The sequence below is a fragment of the Danio aesculapii genome, chromosome 8, assembly GCF_903798145.1.
Source record: "Danio aesculapii chromosome 8, fDanAes4.1, whole genome shotgun sequence".
Taxonomy (NCBI): Eukaryota; Metazoa; Chordata; class Actinopteri; order Cypriniformes; family Danionidae; genus Danio; species Danio aesculapii.
The window spans coordinates 40,983,369-41,004,879 of NC_079442.1; the positions used below are offsets into that span (position 1 = coordinate 40,983,369).

The following is a 21,511-nucleotide window of genomic DNA, read 5'->3' on the forward strand; positions in this document are numbered from 1 at the left end:
GAACTTAAATATCCCACTTGTCTTCATTGTGTTAAAGGGAGAGTTCACCCAAAACTAAACACAGACAGCAACCTAAAATTTGAACGCGATTGTTTTTCTTATTTACCACATCGTCGTAGACATTACTTGAAGCGTTAGGTCCTGAATATTTACCTGAAAATTTAGGAAAAGTCATGGAAAAACCTTGGAAATTTTGTAGTAGTATGTGGATGAACCCTGTTTCTTTCTTCTGTTAAACACAAGACAATATTTTGAAGAAAGCTGGAAAGTGGTAGCCATTGATTTCCAAAGAATTTGTTTTTCCAACTATGAATGTCTTTTATTAGCTTTAATCAAAATATCATAACAAAGAAACTCATAAAGCTTTGGGATCATTTGAGGGTTAGTATATGTTGAATACATTTTCTTTTTTAGGGGGTGAATTGCCCTTTGAAACTTCAGATGTGCCGTCAAAAGACTGAGCTGTGAAATGAAGCATGATGGAACACAATGTAGACTCCACTGTTTTCTGTTTGTCCAGAACTGTCCCAGACAGGCCGCAAAGCAGTATTTTGCAGGGGGAGGCATAATTATGATGGTGTTACAGGACTGCTATTGTTTAGAATTGCCTAATAGGGACTCTGCTTCACAATGGCACTGAATTTGGGGACGAGACACATTATGCTAACGCTTGCTTTGTGGAAAGGTTAAAGAGAATTCCTGCATTAAATAGGCCAGCTTGGTTATATAAGTGCCTTATACAGTCTGTCTGTCTGTCTGTCTGTCTGTCAGTCTGTCAGCAATTACTTGAAAAAAAGCAATTACTTGAAACAGTAAACACACTAATAATGTGTAATAATTATAATAATAATATTTGTTGTTTTAATAATTTTTTTTTATTTACTCCTGTAATGAAAGAGCAGATATCTTATCTTGAAATAAATCAGTGCTGCATAATATTTTTGTCAAAACTTATATTTTTTCCATCCCTGGCTCATTGAAAATACAGGCCAATAAAATTTTTGACTTCCATTGGACATTTCCGATAACAAATCTATTAGAGAACACTATCTACATTTTTATCAATCTCAAATATGTTACTTAGGTTATGTTTCTGGTGACGCTGTGGCGCAGTGGGTAGCACGTTCGCCTTACAGCAAGAAGGTCGCTGGTTCGAGCCTCGGCTGGGTTAGTTGGCATTTCTGTGTGGAGTTTGCATGTTCTCCCTGTGTTCACGTGGGTTTCCTCCAGGTGCTCTGGTTTCCCCTACAAGTCCAAAAATGTGATAAACAGTTAAAGTCAGAATTATTAGCCCCCCTGTTTATTTTTTCCTAATATCTGTTTAACGGAGAGAAGATTTTTTTTCAACACATTTCTAAACATAATAGTTTTAATAAGTCATCTCTAATAACGGATTTATTTTCACTTCAGCTTAAAGTGACATTTAAAGGCTTAACTAGGTTAATTAAGTTAACTAGGCAGGTTAGGGTAATTAGGCAAGTGATTGTATTATGATGGTTTGTTCTGTAGACTATCGAAAAAAAATAGCTTAAAGGGGCTAATAATTATGACCTTTAAATGGATTTAAAAAAATTTAATACACCTTTTATTCTAGCCGAAATAAAACAAATAAGACTTTTTTCAGAAGAAAAAATATTATCAGACATACTGTGAAAATTTAATTCTGTTAAACATCATTTGGGAAATATTTAAAAAAGGAAAAAATAATTCAAAGGGAGGCTAATAATTCTGACTTCAACTGTATAGGTGAATTGGGTATGTTAAAATTGACCACAGTGTATGAGTGTGTGTAAATGAGTGTGTATGGATGTTTCCAAGTGATGGGTTGCAGCTGGAAGGGCATCCGCTGCATAAAACATATGCTGGATAAGTTGGTGGTTCATTCCGCTGTAGGGACCCCAGATTAATAAAGGGACTAAGCTGAAAAGAAAATGAATGAATGAGGTTATGTTTCTTTATAAGGGTCAGTACACGTCCATTTTGACTGTACACGTCCATTTTGACATCCAACTTCGACAAGAAGGTGACATACAGATCAATTAGACCAGCGTTCGACAGACCTAAATCCTTCTTTAAAACCTAATGTTTTCAAAAGCAAGAGAAAGTCACATGGTTTTGCCTCTATTTTACATTGCTTTAATTTTATTGGTGGAATATGTTTCACCGGACTCGAACCTGAGCACTTTGCATCACTAGTACAACACCGTACAAGGTGAGCTACAGAGAAAACTGACCACACAAGTAAAGATGTCCAAATGGACATAGATTGGTGAGGCAATATATTCAATAAAAAAAAAATCTTGCTAAGGCGAGAAATACCGCTTCGTCTTTAAAAAAGGGGAGGAGACCAACAGAAACTCAGAGTTTAGAGAATAAAACCACTGTAACTGACTCTGAGTTAAAGTTACCTCTCTTTCAGAAACAGGCTTGACTTACCCTGCTTTCTCGAGTTTGACAAACCTGCCATTTTGAAATGGAAAAACCCAGAGTTTCTCTCATTTCAGGGTTAAAATACTCTGAGTTTTCACTTAACCTCCTTTCTGAAACGAGCCCAATGTGTCCTTGTTAAAACCATTAGTATGAAAAGGAACCAAAGTTGTGCCTTATAGTGTTCTTTTACCTAGAAACTGCAGTAAAACGAATGTTGTGAAACATTTTTGAGTTTCACAAAAATGTAGGCTGAGGCTTCTATTTCCAATAAGTCTATGTTGTTGTTGTTGTTATTGCTGTTTTTTCAGAATTAATGACAATTCTAAAGTGCAGCAATCATTTAAACAATTTTTTTTTGCAATATTAATAATGTCTTTACTGTCTCTTATGGTTAATTTAATGCATCCTCACTGAATAATAAACATTTTAAAAGTCTCATTTTTGAACAGTAGTGTATGATCAGTTAGATCACTGACTTGGCAAAAGATCTCATTCATTCCAGACAGTTCTCAGTGAGACTCTTCTGGTGTGTCATCGCAGCTCAGCTCTGTGCTAATGCTTCTGTCAGACACTGGCAGCTTGTTCCTGACTCAGCAAATGTCTCTGTGTGTTTACTCTGCGCACCCCCTGCAGAAACACACATATAACACCACACACACTCACGCACACTCACCCTCTGCACCATCAGCATCCTAATCTCCCAGCTCTTGTGCTGAAAGCCACTTGATATCCATATGTGCTCCAAAATCCGATTAAAATTGGATGTGTGAAAATGCAGTCTGATCAGATTTCACGTTTCAGGTTTTTTAATTGTTCAGTTTGTGAAGTCTGTGATAAAGTCTTAAAATGCTGCAGTGCAAGTGTTAATATAACCAAAATTATTTGGAATGGCGATTGAGTTACTAATGAGCAGTTTTGAAGTAAATTAATTAGTTTGTAAATTGTGCATTAATGAGTGCAAGTATGATGTTTCATGATGGAAATAGGTCATTTCCCATCAAAACATAAGGAACATTTTCATTTTTTACTTTCAGCTTCCCATCCATCTTATAAAATATATGTAGATTTACAGTTGTGGAAACATTTGATGTTGAATGGTTATCCAAATTAGTTTCATCGCTTGCAAAATGTGTGTAACTGGATTTGAAAATGAATCAGAATTGGGTTTAATGTAGTTTATGCCTATGCATTTTTTATTTTAAATTAAGAAACGACTCAGTCATTTTTGTTTATGTGTAATTTGAGTAGTTTTATGTTTAAAGATATACATAAAGTAAAAATTAATAATAATAAAACTATAGCTGACCTATTTTCCCTGCCCCAGCATAGTCATGAATGCAGAGCACAGAGAAAATATGCATGTTTATGTTTTTTGTTGTTGTTGTTGTTTTTTATTTGATTTTTAAAAAAAAATATTTATTTATTTACTACTGCTGTACCTTTTGGAAATTTATATAAATATTATATAAATATTTCTGTATTGCTGTACTGCCTAATATGTGTTACTTTTTTGCGTTTTTCTATTGTTCTTGATGCAAGAATATATTATTGTATCATTTAATTCAGAGAGAAAGAACGTGAACTATTTGTTGTCTGCTACATGATTGCAACATTGTGATCATTATTTTTTTTGTATTTAATATTATAACAATATTGCATCAATAAAACAGTTAAAATAAAGATATACATGACCTAAGCAAATATTCTCCAATCAAGCACGTAAATGTAACTTTTTTTAATTATATTATATTGTCTTGATAAAAAAGTTAAAATACATAGAATATGTATTTTCAAATGGCAAGTTTTTAATTGTATAATTTGCATAACAATGATTATTTATTTACTGGTAAAAAATTTCAGTTTAATTTTAATCACAGTCGTTTTGAGTAATTCTGTTGTTTTTGTAGTTTTTTGTTTGTTTTTTTAACTTTAATAATATTTATGTTAATTTTGAATGAAATATGTATGTATAGTTTTTATAAGTTTTATTAATTTATTTCTAGGAGTTTCAATATTTATAGTATTCAATTCAGAAAATATTACAGCATCAGTGATTTAATACATTTTTGTAAATTACATGTACATATAGTAATTATTTAATTTTTTTTATATTTTGTATATATTTTTTCTTTTACTTTAAATAGTTTAAGATATTTTAGTAATACTATGCAATTGAAATCAGAAAGCGATGAAATAAAGAAAGGTTTTATTTTAAATGGTGACAGACAGTAAAATAACAACACAAGTTGCAGTTAGTATTTAAAAAATCTCTCTGTTCACTTACCTGTTTTATTGTAATACGAAAAAATAACAATGCAGTGAACGACCTGTAGGATGACAGAAAGAAATACTCTACTAGGAAAAATCAAGTGATCAAGTGAAGAAGAAAAAAGCCCCGCTGTGTCTTTAAGAGCTGAGGCGCTGGTGTGGGAGTGAGTGGGGCCCAGAGAAGTGGCTCAGCCCTGCTCAGATCAGCTCCGGCTGCCAGATGCAGCGCTGCAGCCAGAGCGCAGCACAGGCAGGCTGTACGGGAGGCTGAGCTCTTCTGGCAAACGGGTGACAAGCAGAGAGAGAGTATACCCTTCCCATGAACCGCTGCTGTCTTCCCCTCCCCTGCCACTGAGAGCATGCCTGATTTTGCCTGTCTTTGAAGTTATGGAGTTGGACAACAAACTCAAGCTGGACGGCCACCATGGTAAGAGGAGAAACTTGGATTCACTTTTAACAAAGAATCATGAAGTGCTGAGAGCCAGATAATGATGTTCGCTTGTGTGTGCGAAGCTGAGAAACAGATTACAGCAGGTTGCCAGAGCTTTTTGTAGTTTGTTGCGATGACAACAGATGTGGTTCTGTTCAAAATTACTTACTACAACTTGTCGTTTTTGTAGGAAATGGATTCGAAAGTGTGCGTTTAAATGAACTAATGCTGTAACATCAACAACTACTGTTACCTCAAAACAGATTGAACTCTTGACACGCATTAAACCTTACCTGATATTTGATCTACAACAGGCCAAGTGGTCAGTTTTCAGTCTGACAGCGTTGAAAACCGTTACTTACATCATGCTCATTTACTTCAGCAACTTTCTGAATGCTTATTTTATTATTTTTAACCAACTGAAATTCATCTCTCATCTTGGTTACTTTACAATTAAAAGTGAATTTAACTAGTTGTGGATGTTTTAAAATGTTCCCTTGGTTACAATTGAAAACATTAACGCCATTGTATTCAGGAATGAAGTCATAGCTCTGGTTGTAGTTTTGATGATTAATGTCTTTCTAATGAGACTGAACGAAGCCTCAGGATTGTATTGAGGGATTTAATGCTGTCTATGTTCATAATGATGTGACAGTCATGTGGGCTGAGATGAACTTAAAAGAGTTTCTATGTCATGGACCCTTGAGCAAATCGTAATAAAACTTTCAGAGCCTGTCAGACCACAGTTTTTCATCGTTTCAAACTTGAGAGAAACTTTTGAGAAGTATTAAAAGGGAATGAAATGAAAAAAATGATTAGTTATGCCGACAGATAAATACAGATAGTGTAGAATTTAGTTTACCTCACTTTTTTAATGTTGTTTTTCTTGTCCAGCCATTTAAAACTATGGTGGCCAAGCTTACTATACAGCATCCTTCCAGTGTCATTCATGCTTCATATAGGCTTTAAAAGAAGTATTTTGTTGTTAATGACATGGAAATATTCTGCTGCGTTCATCGCATTTTAATTTTCACCAGGAATTCACTATCAAACAGAATTGTTCAGATATTCATCAGCACAACCCATGTGAGAGTTTCACATTTCAACACCAGTTTAAAATGTTTTGAGTCAATGAATAATTAATTAAATGAGCTCTTTTGCACAAAGATCAAATAGATCATAGACGTGGATGTTCTAAACTATTGTAAGTATTATGATTGACTTCCTTTTAGCTCTCTGTTCAGAAAACAACTGGGTTTTTCTTCAGTATAAGGAAAGGAATCATTTGGTGGGATGGCTGTTGGGTGTTTTTATTTGTTGTTTCACTTTGAATTTGTGGTTATAAATCTTCCAGCAAATGTCTGTTAGGCTCAGAGCAGCACAGCGTGTAACTTTGTGAGGATTAAATCGCTCTGAATGGTGACAATCTTTGTGAAGAACATAATCCTTGTGGTATATCAAGATAGACATAATCTCCTTTAGTCAGATTTTAGGGCAAACATGCACATTTTTCTCCATAGTTCATGAAGCCGCAATCCTGTGTTGTTTGCATCATGTTTGGTTGCAGTTTCAATTTGTTGTGTGTCGCTGATGACTGTCTCGCCATTGTTGCAGTGAAGCATCTTAATGTCCTGCTTTTGTTCATGAAATACATTTGGCATTCTCTTTCGGACTTTTATCCATTTTATTCGGCTGGCACGAGGACTGGCTGTGTTCCAAACGCACAATGAGAGTGATGTGCTCAGTAATAGACTGTTCTGCTTTAACAAACAAGCTCTTTCAATGCAGGCCTGTATTATTTATGCCATAACTCTGATACAGTGTCCTGTGCTGAAGTGTGTCCTTTTTTCCTCTTACTTAATTTGCCGGGACAACTAAAAGTAGACTGCCTCAAATTGATTCCCCTGTAATATGTGTAAACTACATGTGGTGCAATTAAAAAATCAACAGAACTAAGGTGTTTATGTTATTAGAGAGAGAGATATAATGATTGCTGAAACCATTGGTGCCAATAATTTCTACGATATATTAGGCTTTTAATGGTCATTGCAAATGAAGTCCAGATCTGACACAGCGGCTTTTAATCTTACAAACAGACAAATGATTGGTCAAAACAGACAAAACTTTAAAGTGCCATGAAACCCCCTCCCCTGTCTCAGCAGGGTGTTTTCACACCTCTAGTTTGATAAAAGTCAGGAAAGTGGGTGAGTCCAGCTTTGTTTAGGTGGAAGTGTCGAGTGGCGTAAGAGGGAAGGGTTTGCATGAAAAGGGGAGTTTCAGTACATGCATGCGCTGATTTTCACAGCAGCAACACAGATGCAGACGAGACAGACAGTGACTACCTTTACATGGACATCAGTCATTGAATGATTTGCCTTAATCTGAATAGAACAATAATATGATTAAGGTGTTTCCTTGAGTTGCTTTTTGAATGTTCCTTTAATGATCCCATTTTACATGTTATAGCACATAATATGATTAACGTCATTGCGTCACCACGCTATCCATATTTCTTCCAGAGTTTCATGTAATTTCCGGTGTTTCATTCTTAATTTGTTGACTTTAACTGCAGTTTGGCACTTTCACTTTCATTCAGGAACCTTTCATGCATGAACCCATGACAACCGAGATATTAGATGGGAGGAACTGCTGCAAGAGTTTTGTTTTAATAGAATGTTTGATACCGCACGCTGTATGGGGGAAAAAATCCCTCCGCATTTCTCGGTTGATACAAAGACTCGGTAAGTGCCGTGTGTGTATAGACTTTTCTGTCACAAAATGCTGCAAAAATCCTACACAACGATAATAGTTTGATTAAGGTGTTTATATGTTTACATTCAGAGAGCAGCATTTACAGCGGATCTTTCAGTCCGTAATGTTGTAATGATATTAACGTACTGTAAACTTAGTAACTAAATCATTTTGACTAAGGTATGTCTTTAAAAAGTACCTCTGATGATACTAACTTTGCCATCTGAATAAACATAAACAAAGAACATTGATCACACACTTACCAAATCCGTAAAGACAGGACAATCAACTTCAACTGGAACCGCATTTGCCGCAGAAGACGAGCGGCAAATCTGGATTTCACTATTTCCAGATGTAAAAAGCTCTTGGTTAAAAAATGTTCTTTACAAGCATTTTAGCAGACACGGGGCTCTCATTGCGGGAAAATGGGAACAAAACCTTCGTTGCGGCACATTTATAAACAACACTGACGACCCATGTCTCCAAACAATTCTTCTTTCTCTCACTTGTTTTAATTACGGTTGGCAATACAACGTGGCTTCTCTCTGAACACTGTAACAGGTAAAAACATTCTTCGAAGCTATATCATTGTATATTAATGAAGTTGCATCTCATTCACAATAGAGCGTGCTGATTGGCGATCTGGAAAGTCTTGGAAGTCTTTTACATGAATAATGCCTGAACACTCAAAAACGTCATGTTGTACCGGCCGGAACAGACATCCAGTCTCCACGCTGGAATTTACACAATGATCTCATGGCCGTGACGTAGCTTAAAATTTTTTTTCAAACCGGAAGAACGAATTTGCTTAAAATAACGCAAAAACAACCAATTTACACTTTTTTGTGAAATAAATACGCCCTAATGTTTTTTTTAGCAATGTGGGACATATATATGACTGTCAACGTCTAAAAAAATGTGTTTTAGTGTTTCGCGACCCTTTCAGTGATTATTACATTAAAAATCTTTGTACTAATAAAACAAGGCATGAAGCGATGCAACAATATGGAAATTGTTGATGATTTGATAATCAATAACAGATTATATTTGGAAGTTACCAAAAACAAATCGATACAATTTCTGAATTCTGCATATAGTCCCATTTAAAGATAAATATAAAGAAGATTAACAATTTTATTAGTATTAGGGCTGCACGATATTGGAAAAATTTAACATTGGGATTTTTTTAAATTTTGTGATACATGAATAGAATTTCTACAGATGACTAAATATCATGTGTTATCAATGCTGAAACGATATATTGTGCAGCCCTAATAAGTATATTTTAATTTTAAGTGTAAGATAAGGAAAAAGGAATAGAAAACAAATTACATACACTCGGTAAGAAATATGTGTATTTTGCGATTCAAAAGTGTTGTGAATTGCATTATGGGATATTGATCTCTGCTCTGTCGAGTTTTGATGTTGAAAATTCATTTATAAAGTTTAACAGAGTGACTTTTATTGACGTTTTAGTTGTTTGAAATAATATATTGTATTAGAAATAATATATAGATAAAAAATAAAATAACAGTAAATGTACTGGCCGCTTAAAACCAGGTTTTTGCACCATACACTGTAATAAATTCCCAGAATTTCACAACATGTTACTGTAATTTTTCACAGTAAATTACATTAGTGTCACTTTACAGGATTTAACTATTACATTTTATGTATTCAGAATTTTATTGTGAAATTAAGGCAGGCATTATGATTACAGCAAATTACTTTAAAATGGCTGTATATTTTGCATGTTAGTTATCGGAATTCAAATACTACTAATATTTTATTCAACATAGAAATTAATAAACATTAACTTTTATCCTAGTACAGGCATTTTTATGATGTTTAGAAATATGTACATAATTATTGTTATTTTGAAGTACCTCACAGTGATTTACTGTGCATTTACACACTGTACCTTACTGTAAAGGTAATGCAATTATTAGCCAGAAATATACTGTAAATTTAAGGTCAAATATTTTACAGTGTAATATACAACAACAGCCCAGACAATATATCACTTAAAACTGTAAAAAATGTTCATAAAAGTCACTTTTTAAGGGTAAATTTGTTGAAGAAAGATCGAGGTCCAATATTGCAATTCAAAAGCATAAATAAATGGTTAAAAATAAAAAATAAAATCACAAAATACAAAAAACTGCTGATTTATAGAATTTTTTACAGATATTTTGAATAGAAGTTTGTGTGTGATGACCGTAAATCAAATATTTGTTTGTTTTTTCATTGAATAAAAGTTGTAGGATGTATGGCTTAAAAAATGCCATCGTTATTCCTCGGGTAAATCTAGATGCTCAGGTTTTCATCATAATAAGAAATCCCAGTGTAGTCATAATTGATAATTGAGGGTCTTTATTCAGCCCGTGGACCAGGATAACAGCACTCCCCTAATTGCATAGTATTATAACAATTATTATGGAGTTTTATCAGGAGGGAAGATGAAACAATAGCGCTCTAATAGCATTGAGCCTATATTTTAGAAATACAGTGGAGGCTTGTTTTATAGGGCAAATCACTTCAAGATACACTGTAATGGCTTAATATCTGCTGCTGAAAGGAGGTTAACCATCTAGCTATGAACTTACCAGAGGTAATATCTGTTTCTGTAGATATTTAAAGCTTTATTTCCAATGCAGTTTCCCCCCAATGTTCACCGATTTGATTTGTAGTCTATTAAAAAAGCATTATAAATGTCACCCTTGGCTGATTACTGCAGGTCCATCATCACTTGAATGTTTTATACCAAGAATGTCATCACCAACAGAATTGGACTGATCAAATGGAGTAATGGTAAAATGATTCTGCATTGGTTTACCACTAATCTGAAAACGGGATGGGACATGTGTTTCTCTGTGTCTGTGCTGTGGTTTACATCCTGGTCCCAATGAAAGTTCAAGTGACACAAAGTTGACCTTTACAAAATCCTGAATAGCAGCCATTAAAGTAAAGGACATTTCAGAAAAGGGCAGCAGTAAAAATGCATCAGATTCAGGAGTAGATCGGCGAAACAGACTCTAATTCCTCAAACTAAATGCTAAGGTCATTGACAGTGATTTACAGATACTTTACTTTTTCATTTTTAATTACATGAGAGATACTCCATACTGAAGCTTATTTCTGTAACAACAATTTTGCCTTTGTTTATTCCAGATGTGAAGGGTCTTTGAGATGTGAGCTATCATAAATCCATGTGGGCATATTGCATTTGAAGTCAGAATTCCTTTGAATGTGAACTTGGCCCAGCTGGTTGTCATACATCCGACTGATTTTTCTGACCTCAAATGCCTCACAGAAGTGCCTTTGTGTTGCTAACTGCAGCTGTCCAAATCCCTGCTCTCTATCATTTTAGTAGGATGTTTAGACTAGAACTGTATGTCAAGTCATTGAGCTCATTTTATTATTATAGCCATTGTTGAGGAAAATTCAATAAGAATCTAGAGGCAGCACAGTGGCTTGGTGGGTAGCACAATCACCTCACAGCAAGAAGGTCACTGCTTCGAGCCTTGGATGGGTCAGTTGGCATTTCTGTGTTGAGTTTGCATGTTCTCCTCGTGTTCGCATGGGTTTCCTCTGGGTGCTCCGGTTTCCCCCACAGTCCAAAGAATTGGGTGAATTGGGTATGCTAAAATTGACCATAGTGTATGTGTGTGAGTGAATGTGTATGGATGTTTCCCAGTTGTGGGTTGCAGCTGAAAAGGCATCCGCTGCGTAAAACATAGGCTGGATAAGTTGGCGGTTCATTCCGCTGTGGCGACCCCAGATTAATGAAGGGACTAAGCCGAAAAGAAAATGAATGAATGAATTACTACACTGCAGTTAAACATCACTGTAAAAAATATCTGTAAGTTAGCAGTTTTCTGTAACCTGTATTCACGTTCAGCATTTATTTATGATTTTGAATTGCATTATGGAACCTTTATCTTTCTTCTAAAAACCTTTAACCTTAAAAGTTCGAAAACATGACTTTTATTAACATTTTTAATAGCTTAAAGTGCTATATTGTCTGCACTGGTGTTGTATATTACAGTACAAAAACCTTGTAATAAAATGGCAGTACTTAAATTTTCTGTTATTTTACTCTGTATGTTATTTCTTGTATATTATGCTATTTCAAAATGTTAAAATGTCAATTAATGTCACTTTGTTAAACTGTAGAGTTGAATTTTCAACATCAAAAGTCAACAGAGCAGAGATCGAGTTCCCATAATGCAATTCACGACCGTAAATAAACAAGGAAAGACTTGTAAATCACAAAATACAGAAACTGTTAATTAACAGATATTTTTTACAGTGTAGTTTCATGAGAAAGTAGCTTGTGTTTATTAAAAGACATTTTTAACATTTAAACTAAACACTGTTGTTTAGAATATATGTACTAAATACTGTTGTTTAGAATATATGTAACTCATGAAATATGCACAAAAATGTCTCTATTGCAATTTTTTGGGCAAAAACTTGTCTACACCATAAGTCTCAAACCTGATTCCTGGAGGGCCGCAGCTCCGCACAGTTTTGTTCCAAATTTTATTTGATTTTATTTCATTTTTATCTGTGTTTTCCACATTGTAGTGTTAAAACAAAAGCTTTTATTTTATTTTATTTTATTTACTTTTATCTGCATTTGCCACATTGCAGTGTTAAAACAAAAGCTTTTATTTTATTTAATTTTTATCTGCATTTGCCACACTGTAGTGTTAAAACAAAAGCTTTTATTTTATTTTATTTTATTTTATTTTATTTTATTTTATTTTATTTTATTTTATTTTATTTTATTTTTATTTGCATTTGCCACACTGTAGTGTTAAAACAAAAGCTTTTATTTTATTTTATTTACTTTTATCTGCATTTGCCGCATTGTAGTGTTAAAACCATAGACTGTAAAATATATGGACGGAGCATCTGTGACGTCACCCATAGGTTTCTGAACACTGCAAAAGAAGCTACAAGTAGGCGCGGCCAACCGTCGCCATTTTGTTCGTGCGTCATCGCACCCACGGCGGGATACCAAACAAGGCCAAAGAGGCGGAGAGTGGGCGGAGCTACAGACGCCTGCTGGCACTTTGCTTAGACCTGGCAGACAGACTTTACTTTGGGAGAAACGCTTAATACTTTATTACCTGCGACTCGTTTGTGTTCTGACCACATGTGCTTGGCTGTACATTATATCAATAAAGTGTTTAGACTTTTAAAAACACTGTAGTAATACAGTGAGCCACTAAACATTGTTCTTATGACGTTTTTCTACAGGAGGAAAACGCGAATTACTTCCAAACACTTCAAATATAGTGTGTGTTAGTAAATGCAAGACTATTGATGAACTCCAGCATAACACTGTATGATAACGCTTCATATGACTGTTTTATAGCCTACAGCTAATCAATCTGTCACAATCTGGAGTGCTTTACGGGTCTAAAGAAAATATTAATGATAAATAATCTTAAATAAAACAAATACATTTATAGAGATGGTATACAAGTATATAACTTTACTCACATGGGAAACGGAGGCCACATGAATGGTTTGTGAGCACAATTAAATGCACACAGCATCCCATATAATCTGATAATTGTAAGAAATAAGTCCAAAAGGCAGCTGACTGTGTAAAGCCACATAAAACAACACAAAAATACGATGAATATGCCGAGATCAGTGGCTAATCTGCCAGATTCAGCTGAGGTGAAGTGACGGCGACCAGCGAGACCTAGCTGTCACTCAAGTGGCCACGCCCTTAATTATGCAAACTTAATATAACCTAAAATAAAGGAAATGGATGAGTTATAAAAAAATTCACCCCCCTCACAGTTGTCATGGAGGGTAATAATAGCTATATGAACCAAAATCGTTCTTTGTACCAGGCTGTAAACACCTTTTTTTCTGTTGTAAAGTTGGCCATTCTAACAGTGGGCTCAATTGCCACTTGCTCTATTATGGAGCCAGGACTAGCGGAATTTTGATGAATTACAGTTTCAGTTACTTCCGTATTGGCTTCCCGAGAGAGAGCGGGAGGTTGCCGCTTGGTTAAAACCAAAGCTTTTATTTTATTTTATTTTATTTTATTTTATTTTATTTTATTTTATTTTATTTTATTTTATTTTATTTTATTTTATTTTATTTTATTTTATTTTATTTATTTTATTTTATTTTTTTTTTTTTATATGCATATGTTACATTGTGATGTTAAAACCAAAGCTTTTATTTTATTTTATTTTAGTTTATTTTAATTACTTTTATCTGCATTTGCCACATTGTTTTCTCTTCTATCTAAGGCTAATTTCTTATTTTTTTCCTAACCAAGTGGCTTATTTTAGTGACAACAACTTCAGATGTTACAGTACATAAGTACAGCATATGTGCCGTGTATGACCAGTCGAGTCTGCCCAATGCACATTACATGTCTGGGCATCCAGACGGCTTTCAGACTCTGCTAATTTGATGTCCTTTATTGCTGTAGTGCAATACGAACCCTTGAGAGCAGGTTTTAGGTGGCATGAAGTAAAGCAGATGCACATTGTGAGCTGAGCTTTTTATCTTCACTGAAGCACAAATTGCTGAAGCGTTGTAACTGTTGCTAGGATGTCCGATGACCAGAGCTTTTATTGCCGTGGAGACACTGTTTTTTTCCCAGCGCCCTTTCTGCACATTAGACTGATGTGTGTGTTTTTACGTGTTTCTCGTTTTAACTCGTCATTTGAAACAGATGTGACTAAACCCTGCAATTTTTGATGCAATCACCAAATGCCAGGTTTCTGGTTTTACAATTTTTCTTTTGAAACATTACTCATTATGCCACTTTTGCCAGTATTAAAGTGATTTTAGCATTTATTTGTTTATTATTAGTATTTTTCAGGTTGTACAATGTGCCTGGAGTCTTAAATATAAACTTTGAAAATGTTTACTCATCATAGAGACATACACAGTATGATATGCAGTGAAATGCTTACACAACCACTTGTGACCTTACAATTAATAACAACAATAACAAAAATAATAACAACAATAAGAGGCGGTGGCTCGGTGGTTAGCACTGTCGCCTCACAGCAAGAAGGTCACTGGTTCGAGTCCTGGCTGGGCATTTCTGTGTGGAGTTTGCATGTTCTCCCTGTGATGGCGTGGGTTTCCTCTGGGTGCTAAAAGACGTGCTATAGGTGAAATGGATAAACTACATTGGCCGTAGTGTATGATTTGCGTGTGTGAATGCGAGAGTGTATGGGTGTTTCCCAGTACTAGATTGCATTTTATATACATTTATACAACAGTTCTGTCTGTTTCTGGAAGCTGTGCGATATTTTGCAGTAACAGCACTCTCAGCCTCCTCACCCTTCTGTATTATTCCCCCCTCATAGTGACAGCAGATTAATAAACTCACTACAGTTTGACAAATATTGCAGCTGTTGGACAATATAATGTACTTTTGAGGCTTTTTTTAAGGTGAGAATATAGTTGTTTAGATTGTTACTATGCAGTTTATTCAAGGATAGTTCCTATTTTAAATATTTATAATTTCTGAGATACTGCGCGTCGGCATCCATTAGCCTGTCATACTGAGCAGAGCAAAGTTGGTTGACATTTCGCCACAAGATGGCGACAGAGACTGCATAATTAGTCTTTAGGGGAGAAAAATTTAACGTATATTTCAAACTACAGCTGATCAAATCATTATAAAAGAGGTAAGTGACATTCTAAGCCGATCTCTGTCTCTTGTATGTTGTAGTGCTGTGTTTATACCATAGTAATCTGGTAGTGTGAGCTTTGCTTTGGCTTTTTCGAGATTAAGTATTTTGATATCACGATTGCAACAGAGGAATACTGGGAAATGTCTCTAGACTGATGGCATTTCATGCCGTTCAGCCTTATAATCTTAAAATGTCATCTTAAAAATCAGCTGTTTTGTCATCACTTTAGACATTATGCTAGAGAATCATTTAAATACTAGCTCTAAAGTGACGTTTGTAAAGTAGCAATGGTTTCTGCTGTTCTGACTGTCAGCTGCAGATGTGAATGAATGGTGAAAGAAAGTAATTCCTCATACAAAAGGATTTTTGGACTCTACGTGTGTGATATCTAATTAACCTAATTATATATGTATGTATATATGTATATATTTCATTCATTTCACATTTGAATCATTTGCCAGATGCTTTTATCCAAAGTGACTTCTAATGAGGACAATAGAATATTCAGTGTGGCAAAAGAACAACATTATGTAAATACTACACAAGATATCAGCCAAGTTGTCAAACTAATCTTTAAATACAGTATTTAAAAATAGACAATTATAATTGACTGCTTGATTACGTTTAATAACATCCAAAGCCATTTAAAAAGCCCTTTGTGTAGCATGTAATGTGTACTAGAGCTTTTTTCAAAGAACTGGGAGATTAAAGAGTCGGAACCCAGACAGGCTTCCCATAACACACTCCCTAAAGCCTCTGCTCTGATTGGCTGACATTCCAAAGGAATTCAGCTCTCCAAAGGGGGCTCGTTTCCCCAAAAGGTGGTGGTGCAGAAAGAGCGAGAGAATGCCATTACTAGGCCCCAAACTGCTCATGAAAATGGAAAAAAGTAACCACTGTCCCTCTTGTTCTTCTTTTTCCCCCTGCTTTCATTCTTCTTTCTTTCCAAGTGTGGGAGGGTCGGCTCACCACACAATATAACAGGCTTTAGCAGCGTGCTAGAATTCTTGTGGTAATCTCTACTACCAAGTAGAGGCGAAACAGCGCACAGATGGATGTAACAGGCATGTTTTGTTTGTGTTTCTCAGTAAAGAGCTGAGATTGTGCCGGACACATGCTTGAGTCCTTCAGCTTGTGTGTGTCGTCCTTTCTGTTTCTGATTATTCTCCACACAGGACAGCGTGACCTGCTTTGGAAACTGGCCTATTTCGGAGATGTCCGCTGGGGGAAACCAAGGTGAGAAGGAGCTGTTTTTGGGCTCCTGAAAGGTGTGATGTAGGGCCCGCTTTTTTTTAAACAGCATGTTGTATGCTTAGGGAATATGCAGGAAGTGTGGACTTCTGAGGCTCTGTCCCAACTGGTGCATTACGCCTTCTTTTTAAGTCCACACTTTGGTTGTGTAATCTTGCGTAGGCTGCTTAAATCATAAAATGTAGGGCCCTGTGATTTCAGCAGTACAGATATGCAGCCATAATACAGTCGTTAGAATGTTTCTTTTCTGTGTAACATGGGATTTTATGGAATTTGGCAAATCAAAGTGTCTTTGTATACTTAATAAAATCATAAAAACTAATGTCTGTAAATATAAAAATACAAAAAAGGCAGTTTAATATGAAGTCTTCGAGCTCTATTTTAAGGATCTAAGCACAAAGTCTAAAGTGCATGGCCTAAAAGCATTAAGGCCCTGTCCGAATCCATTTTTGCTATTTTAAGGACGGAAAAATTACGCTTTGCGCTCCAGCGCATAGTCTAACAGGGTTGTGCTTATTCTCTTAACGAGTTATGGGTGTGTTTTGAGCATAACGTGCATTAAACCAATCAGTGTCTGATAACCCATTCCCTTTAAGAGTCAGTTGTGTCGCGCCATACATGACAGACTTTGTAAGAGGAAAAACTGAACGCTTCATTAGTGAGAAAACAGTTAAACAGATCATCTGCAGCACGAGGATAAAGAATAAGGCTCCTCCATTTGGCCTCTTACTTTCTCTTTACTTTACTTTTACTCCTTACTCCTTTACTTTCTTGAAAAAGGAAACAATGTTGTGCACACTCCACTAAAGACATCCATATTTAATTTTGTTTAAGTGCAAAGATTTGTTTCAAAACTATTTTTAAAACAGCTTTCAGGTGGTCAATTGCACTATTGCGTCTATTTTAGTTCCTCAAAATAGTAACTTGGCAACAATGCGCCTTAACACACCTTCTTTATAGACCAGCATGCCCATTATTCCACAAAGTGATGCACATAGATTTGTTATTTAAACAATGTGGCGCTTTATTTACACATTAAATAGTTAACTTGACATTTTTTAAACAAATATGAAATTTAAATGTTAAAAATGGGTGGCACAGTGACTCTGTGGTTAGAACTGTCTTCTCACAGCAAGAAGGTCGCTGGTTCGAATCCCAGCTGTGCCAGTTGGCATTTCTGTGTAGATTTTACATGTTCTCCTCGTGTTCGCATGGGTTTCCTCCGGGTGCTCCGATTTCCACCACAGCAAAGACATGCGGTACAGGTGAATTAAATAAACTAAATAGACTGTAGTGTGTGAGTGTGTGTGAATGTAAGAGTGTATGGGTGTTTCTCAGTGCTAGGTTGTGGCTGAAAGGGCATCCGCTGCATAAAACATAGGCCGAAATAATTGGTGGTTCATTCTGCTGTGGCAACCTCTGAAATAGAGATTAAGCCAAGGGAAAATGAATGAATGAATGAATGAACATTTAAAAATGACTTAAGTTATTACATTAGCAATATTTTAGCAAAATCCCACTGGAATAAAAGGTCCATTGTTAATAACATAGAGATTTATGGACCAAAGCTCACCCCATAGAAGGAGAAAAATGTAATTTAATGCAGTGCTTCTTGTACATTCTGAGACCCACTTTATATCAGATATTACTCAGCCAGTGGAGATCACTGATTTTTAAAGAAAACAGACCTTAAATGTTGTAATGGCATACAGTTTACCAGAAGTGCTTGATCCAGGTTACTGACAAATTAAAAGTCCTTCCGCATACTTCCACATATACACTATTTGCTGGGTCTTAAAATGTCTTAACTCAAAAGCTAAATTTTAGGCCTTAAAAAGTCTTAAATCTACTTAGATATTGTGTTTTAAAAGGTCTTAAATATTTTTTTAACAGGTATTAATTTTTCTTTGTTCATGTATAGCTACTCAGTCTTGCCATTAACACTCATACAATCACCCAAAACCCCAATGTCAATAATTTTTTTATTTGAAAATAGCATTTATTTACTTTGTTTAAAGTAACATTTGTTTAAAAGATCTCCATTTATTTACTGCTGAGAATACTGACCTGACCTATATTTTTTATTATTAAATTAGTATTATTATTGTACTGTTAAATGTAATGACCTATAATCATTTTTATAGTGCAAGTGAAAATCTTTTCCAACTGGGATGTTATAAAAAAAAATCCTTAGCATTATCCCTGTATAAGTTCTAAATATTCACTCATAATGTTCTTAAAATGTCTTAAAAAGTCTTAAAGTTAACTTGGTAAAACCTGCTTTAGATCAAACTAGTCCTACACTTCATTACTGATTACTGCTGGTTACTTATTTTTTGTGTTTTAAATTAACTTTTCAAGTCATCTCAACTTACATCAATCAAACTGACTAAGAATATGAAGTTAAACTTTGAATAACTTAAACAATATAGTTTAAACCTATAAAATTAGCAACATTTCATAAACCGGTCTTATTATAATGGTTATTAATGCACAAACACAATTTTTCTCCTCTCCCTGCTTCATTTGGAACAATCAAAGTATTGTTTACAAAAACAAATTGTTATTGTTTTAAGAAATGGTTTTTAAATTATATATATTTTTTGTCAATTATTAGATGACACTGGTACGTTATATTCATTTTCTGAGTTTTCTAAAAAGTAAAATTTTGAACCCTCAGTAAAATAATACAATTAATGCCTTTCCCAATGGTTTAAAAACTTTATTGAAAGGAGTACAAACTTTCAATTTGGATCCTACCTATAGACCAACCAACCCAATCTCAATAGAAGGGATATCAATAGTTGATGATACATTTAATAATTGCATAATGCAGATTTTTTTTTTAACCATAAAACAATTCCAGCTTCTTCTTTTAAATAGCTGGCCACATATAACATTATTTGGGACTTTACTTGGAATCTTCCACATAAATATTTGCTAACCAACAAAGTAAAAGAAATTACATATAAAATATTACATAGATGTTATCCTTGTAATAGCTTACTTAGTAAATATATGCTAGATATTGAAAACAAATGTACTTTTTGTGACTTCGAAGAAACCATTGTTCATTTTTTTGTGAATGTCCTTGTGTGAAATTATTTTGGATTATTATTATTTTAAATTTTTTAATTGTTTATTTTTTTTAATAGTTTTTCTTTCTTCTTTAAAATGGATTAAAACAACATCTCAGATTTTCTAATGTTCCAAGTTTCTGCAATCTTTTGTTAACTGTTTTTGAAACCAATTAAAAAAAAAGTTTAAACCTGATTAACTTATTAAAATAAGTTAAATTGACAAAAATATTTGTTGTCCTGACTTTTTGTCAGAAAAGCAGAGCAATGATTTGTGGTATTTGTTTAGTTGTAATTGCTGAAAAGAAAAGAAAATCATTAATGTCTTATTTAAGCGAAATTACTATCCAGCAGTCAGTTTAACATACCATTATACGCATAACATTAATCCATCTTACACAGTTACATTCCTGCACTTTGAAATGTGCCACAGAAAAAGCTTTAAACGGCCTATAAACCCGTATGGAAACATGGGAATTGCTCTCAGCCCAGCCAACTCTGAATCTGAGGGTGTATATTAGCTCTGTCAGCAATTAGCTTTTTATGATGCAGGCCGGGCTGTTTTAACATCGCCTGATGAACAAATGGATCCTGTTGCTATTCTGTTTTCCATTTTTCCACCTCTCTCTCTCACTCCCTCCATGCTTTTTATCTCCCTCGTGAAAACCCTCCCCCTTTTTTGTCAGGATGTTGTTTTACTACAAAGTAAGGGTATTCCAGGCCCGACTTTGAGCTAAAAAAGCTGTGGCGCTTCAGAGATGGTTGATATAGTGCCTCTATTGATCCTGGATCCTGGCAACCTCTGACAACAGCTGAGCAAAGGACAGCACTCTGAAATCACAGACAAGACTTTTCTTGTGCAAAGTTAAATATAGGCCTGCCCTGGCCAATGCATTCAGAGAGATTTTGTACTGTGCATCGTGCAAAACTTGTATATTGGGAGAGTTGGTTTTAAGCAAGCTGTTTTTTTTTTTGTGCTGTATGTAAGTTTTTGACTCTTCTAAAGCATAAAAATACCATAATATGTTTGCAGATATTTAAGAAACATGCCAAGTGAACATACTTGCTTATCTGAAAAACAATGCTGAGGTCAGATATTCTGCTTTGAAAATGTGCGGTACGTGTCGGAACGCTGTCTTTCATTTGGTTATTTTAACCTGCCCAATGCCACTTTAGCCAATTATATTTCAGCACCCCAGGTCGCCTTGTTGGAAAACAGTGTATTTCATTCATTCATTCATTCATTCATTCATTCAGAAAGGTTCTCAAAGCATGCTTCCATGACTGAAATGAGACGCAGATTCAGAGTTCCACATGAGGTTGATAATTAACAAATAATATAAATATTACGAACATAAACATTAGGTGAGCAGTTTACATTGTAACCGTTTGCACCAGATGAAACACGGCAGAAATTTAAATACAGCCATCCAGAAGCACAGAATATGCACTCACTCACGAAATGGTAAGGTTTATAATCTAATTAATAGATGCTGAATCACTGATATGTGTTGGTTTGCATTATTTTACATTTCTAAAGTTCAAATTTGAATGGTTTATTTTATTTTCAAGATCTGAGGTACACGATCTGCAGCTGCTTTCAGTAGTAT

General features: G+C 34.8%; 1 protein-coding gene across 1 annotated transcript in view; it reads left to right on the plus strand.

The window, feature by feature from the left end:
• Positions 1-4,919: 4,919 nt before the first annotated feature.
• Positions 4,920-21,511, plus strand: part of dab2ipa (DAB2 interacting protein a) — a 217,478-nt gene continuing 200,886 nt past the window's right edge. Inside the window, exon 1 of the mRNA XM_056463984.1 lies at positions 4,920-5,125. Within this exon, the coding sequence (XP_056319959.1) occupies positions 5,086-5,125 (40 nt within the window). The 5' untranslated portion in view covers positions 4,920-5,085. The remainder of the gene's footprint in view (positions 5,126-21,511) is intronic.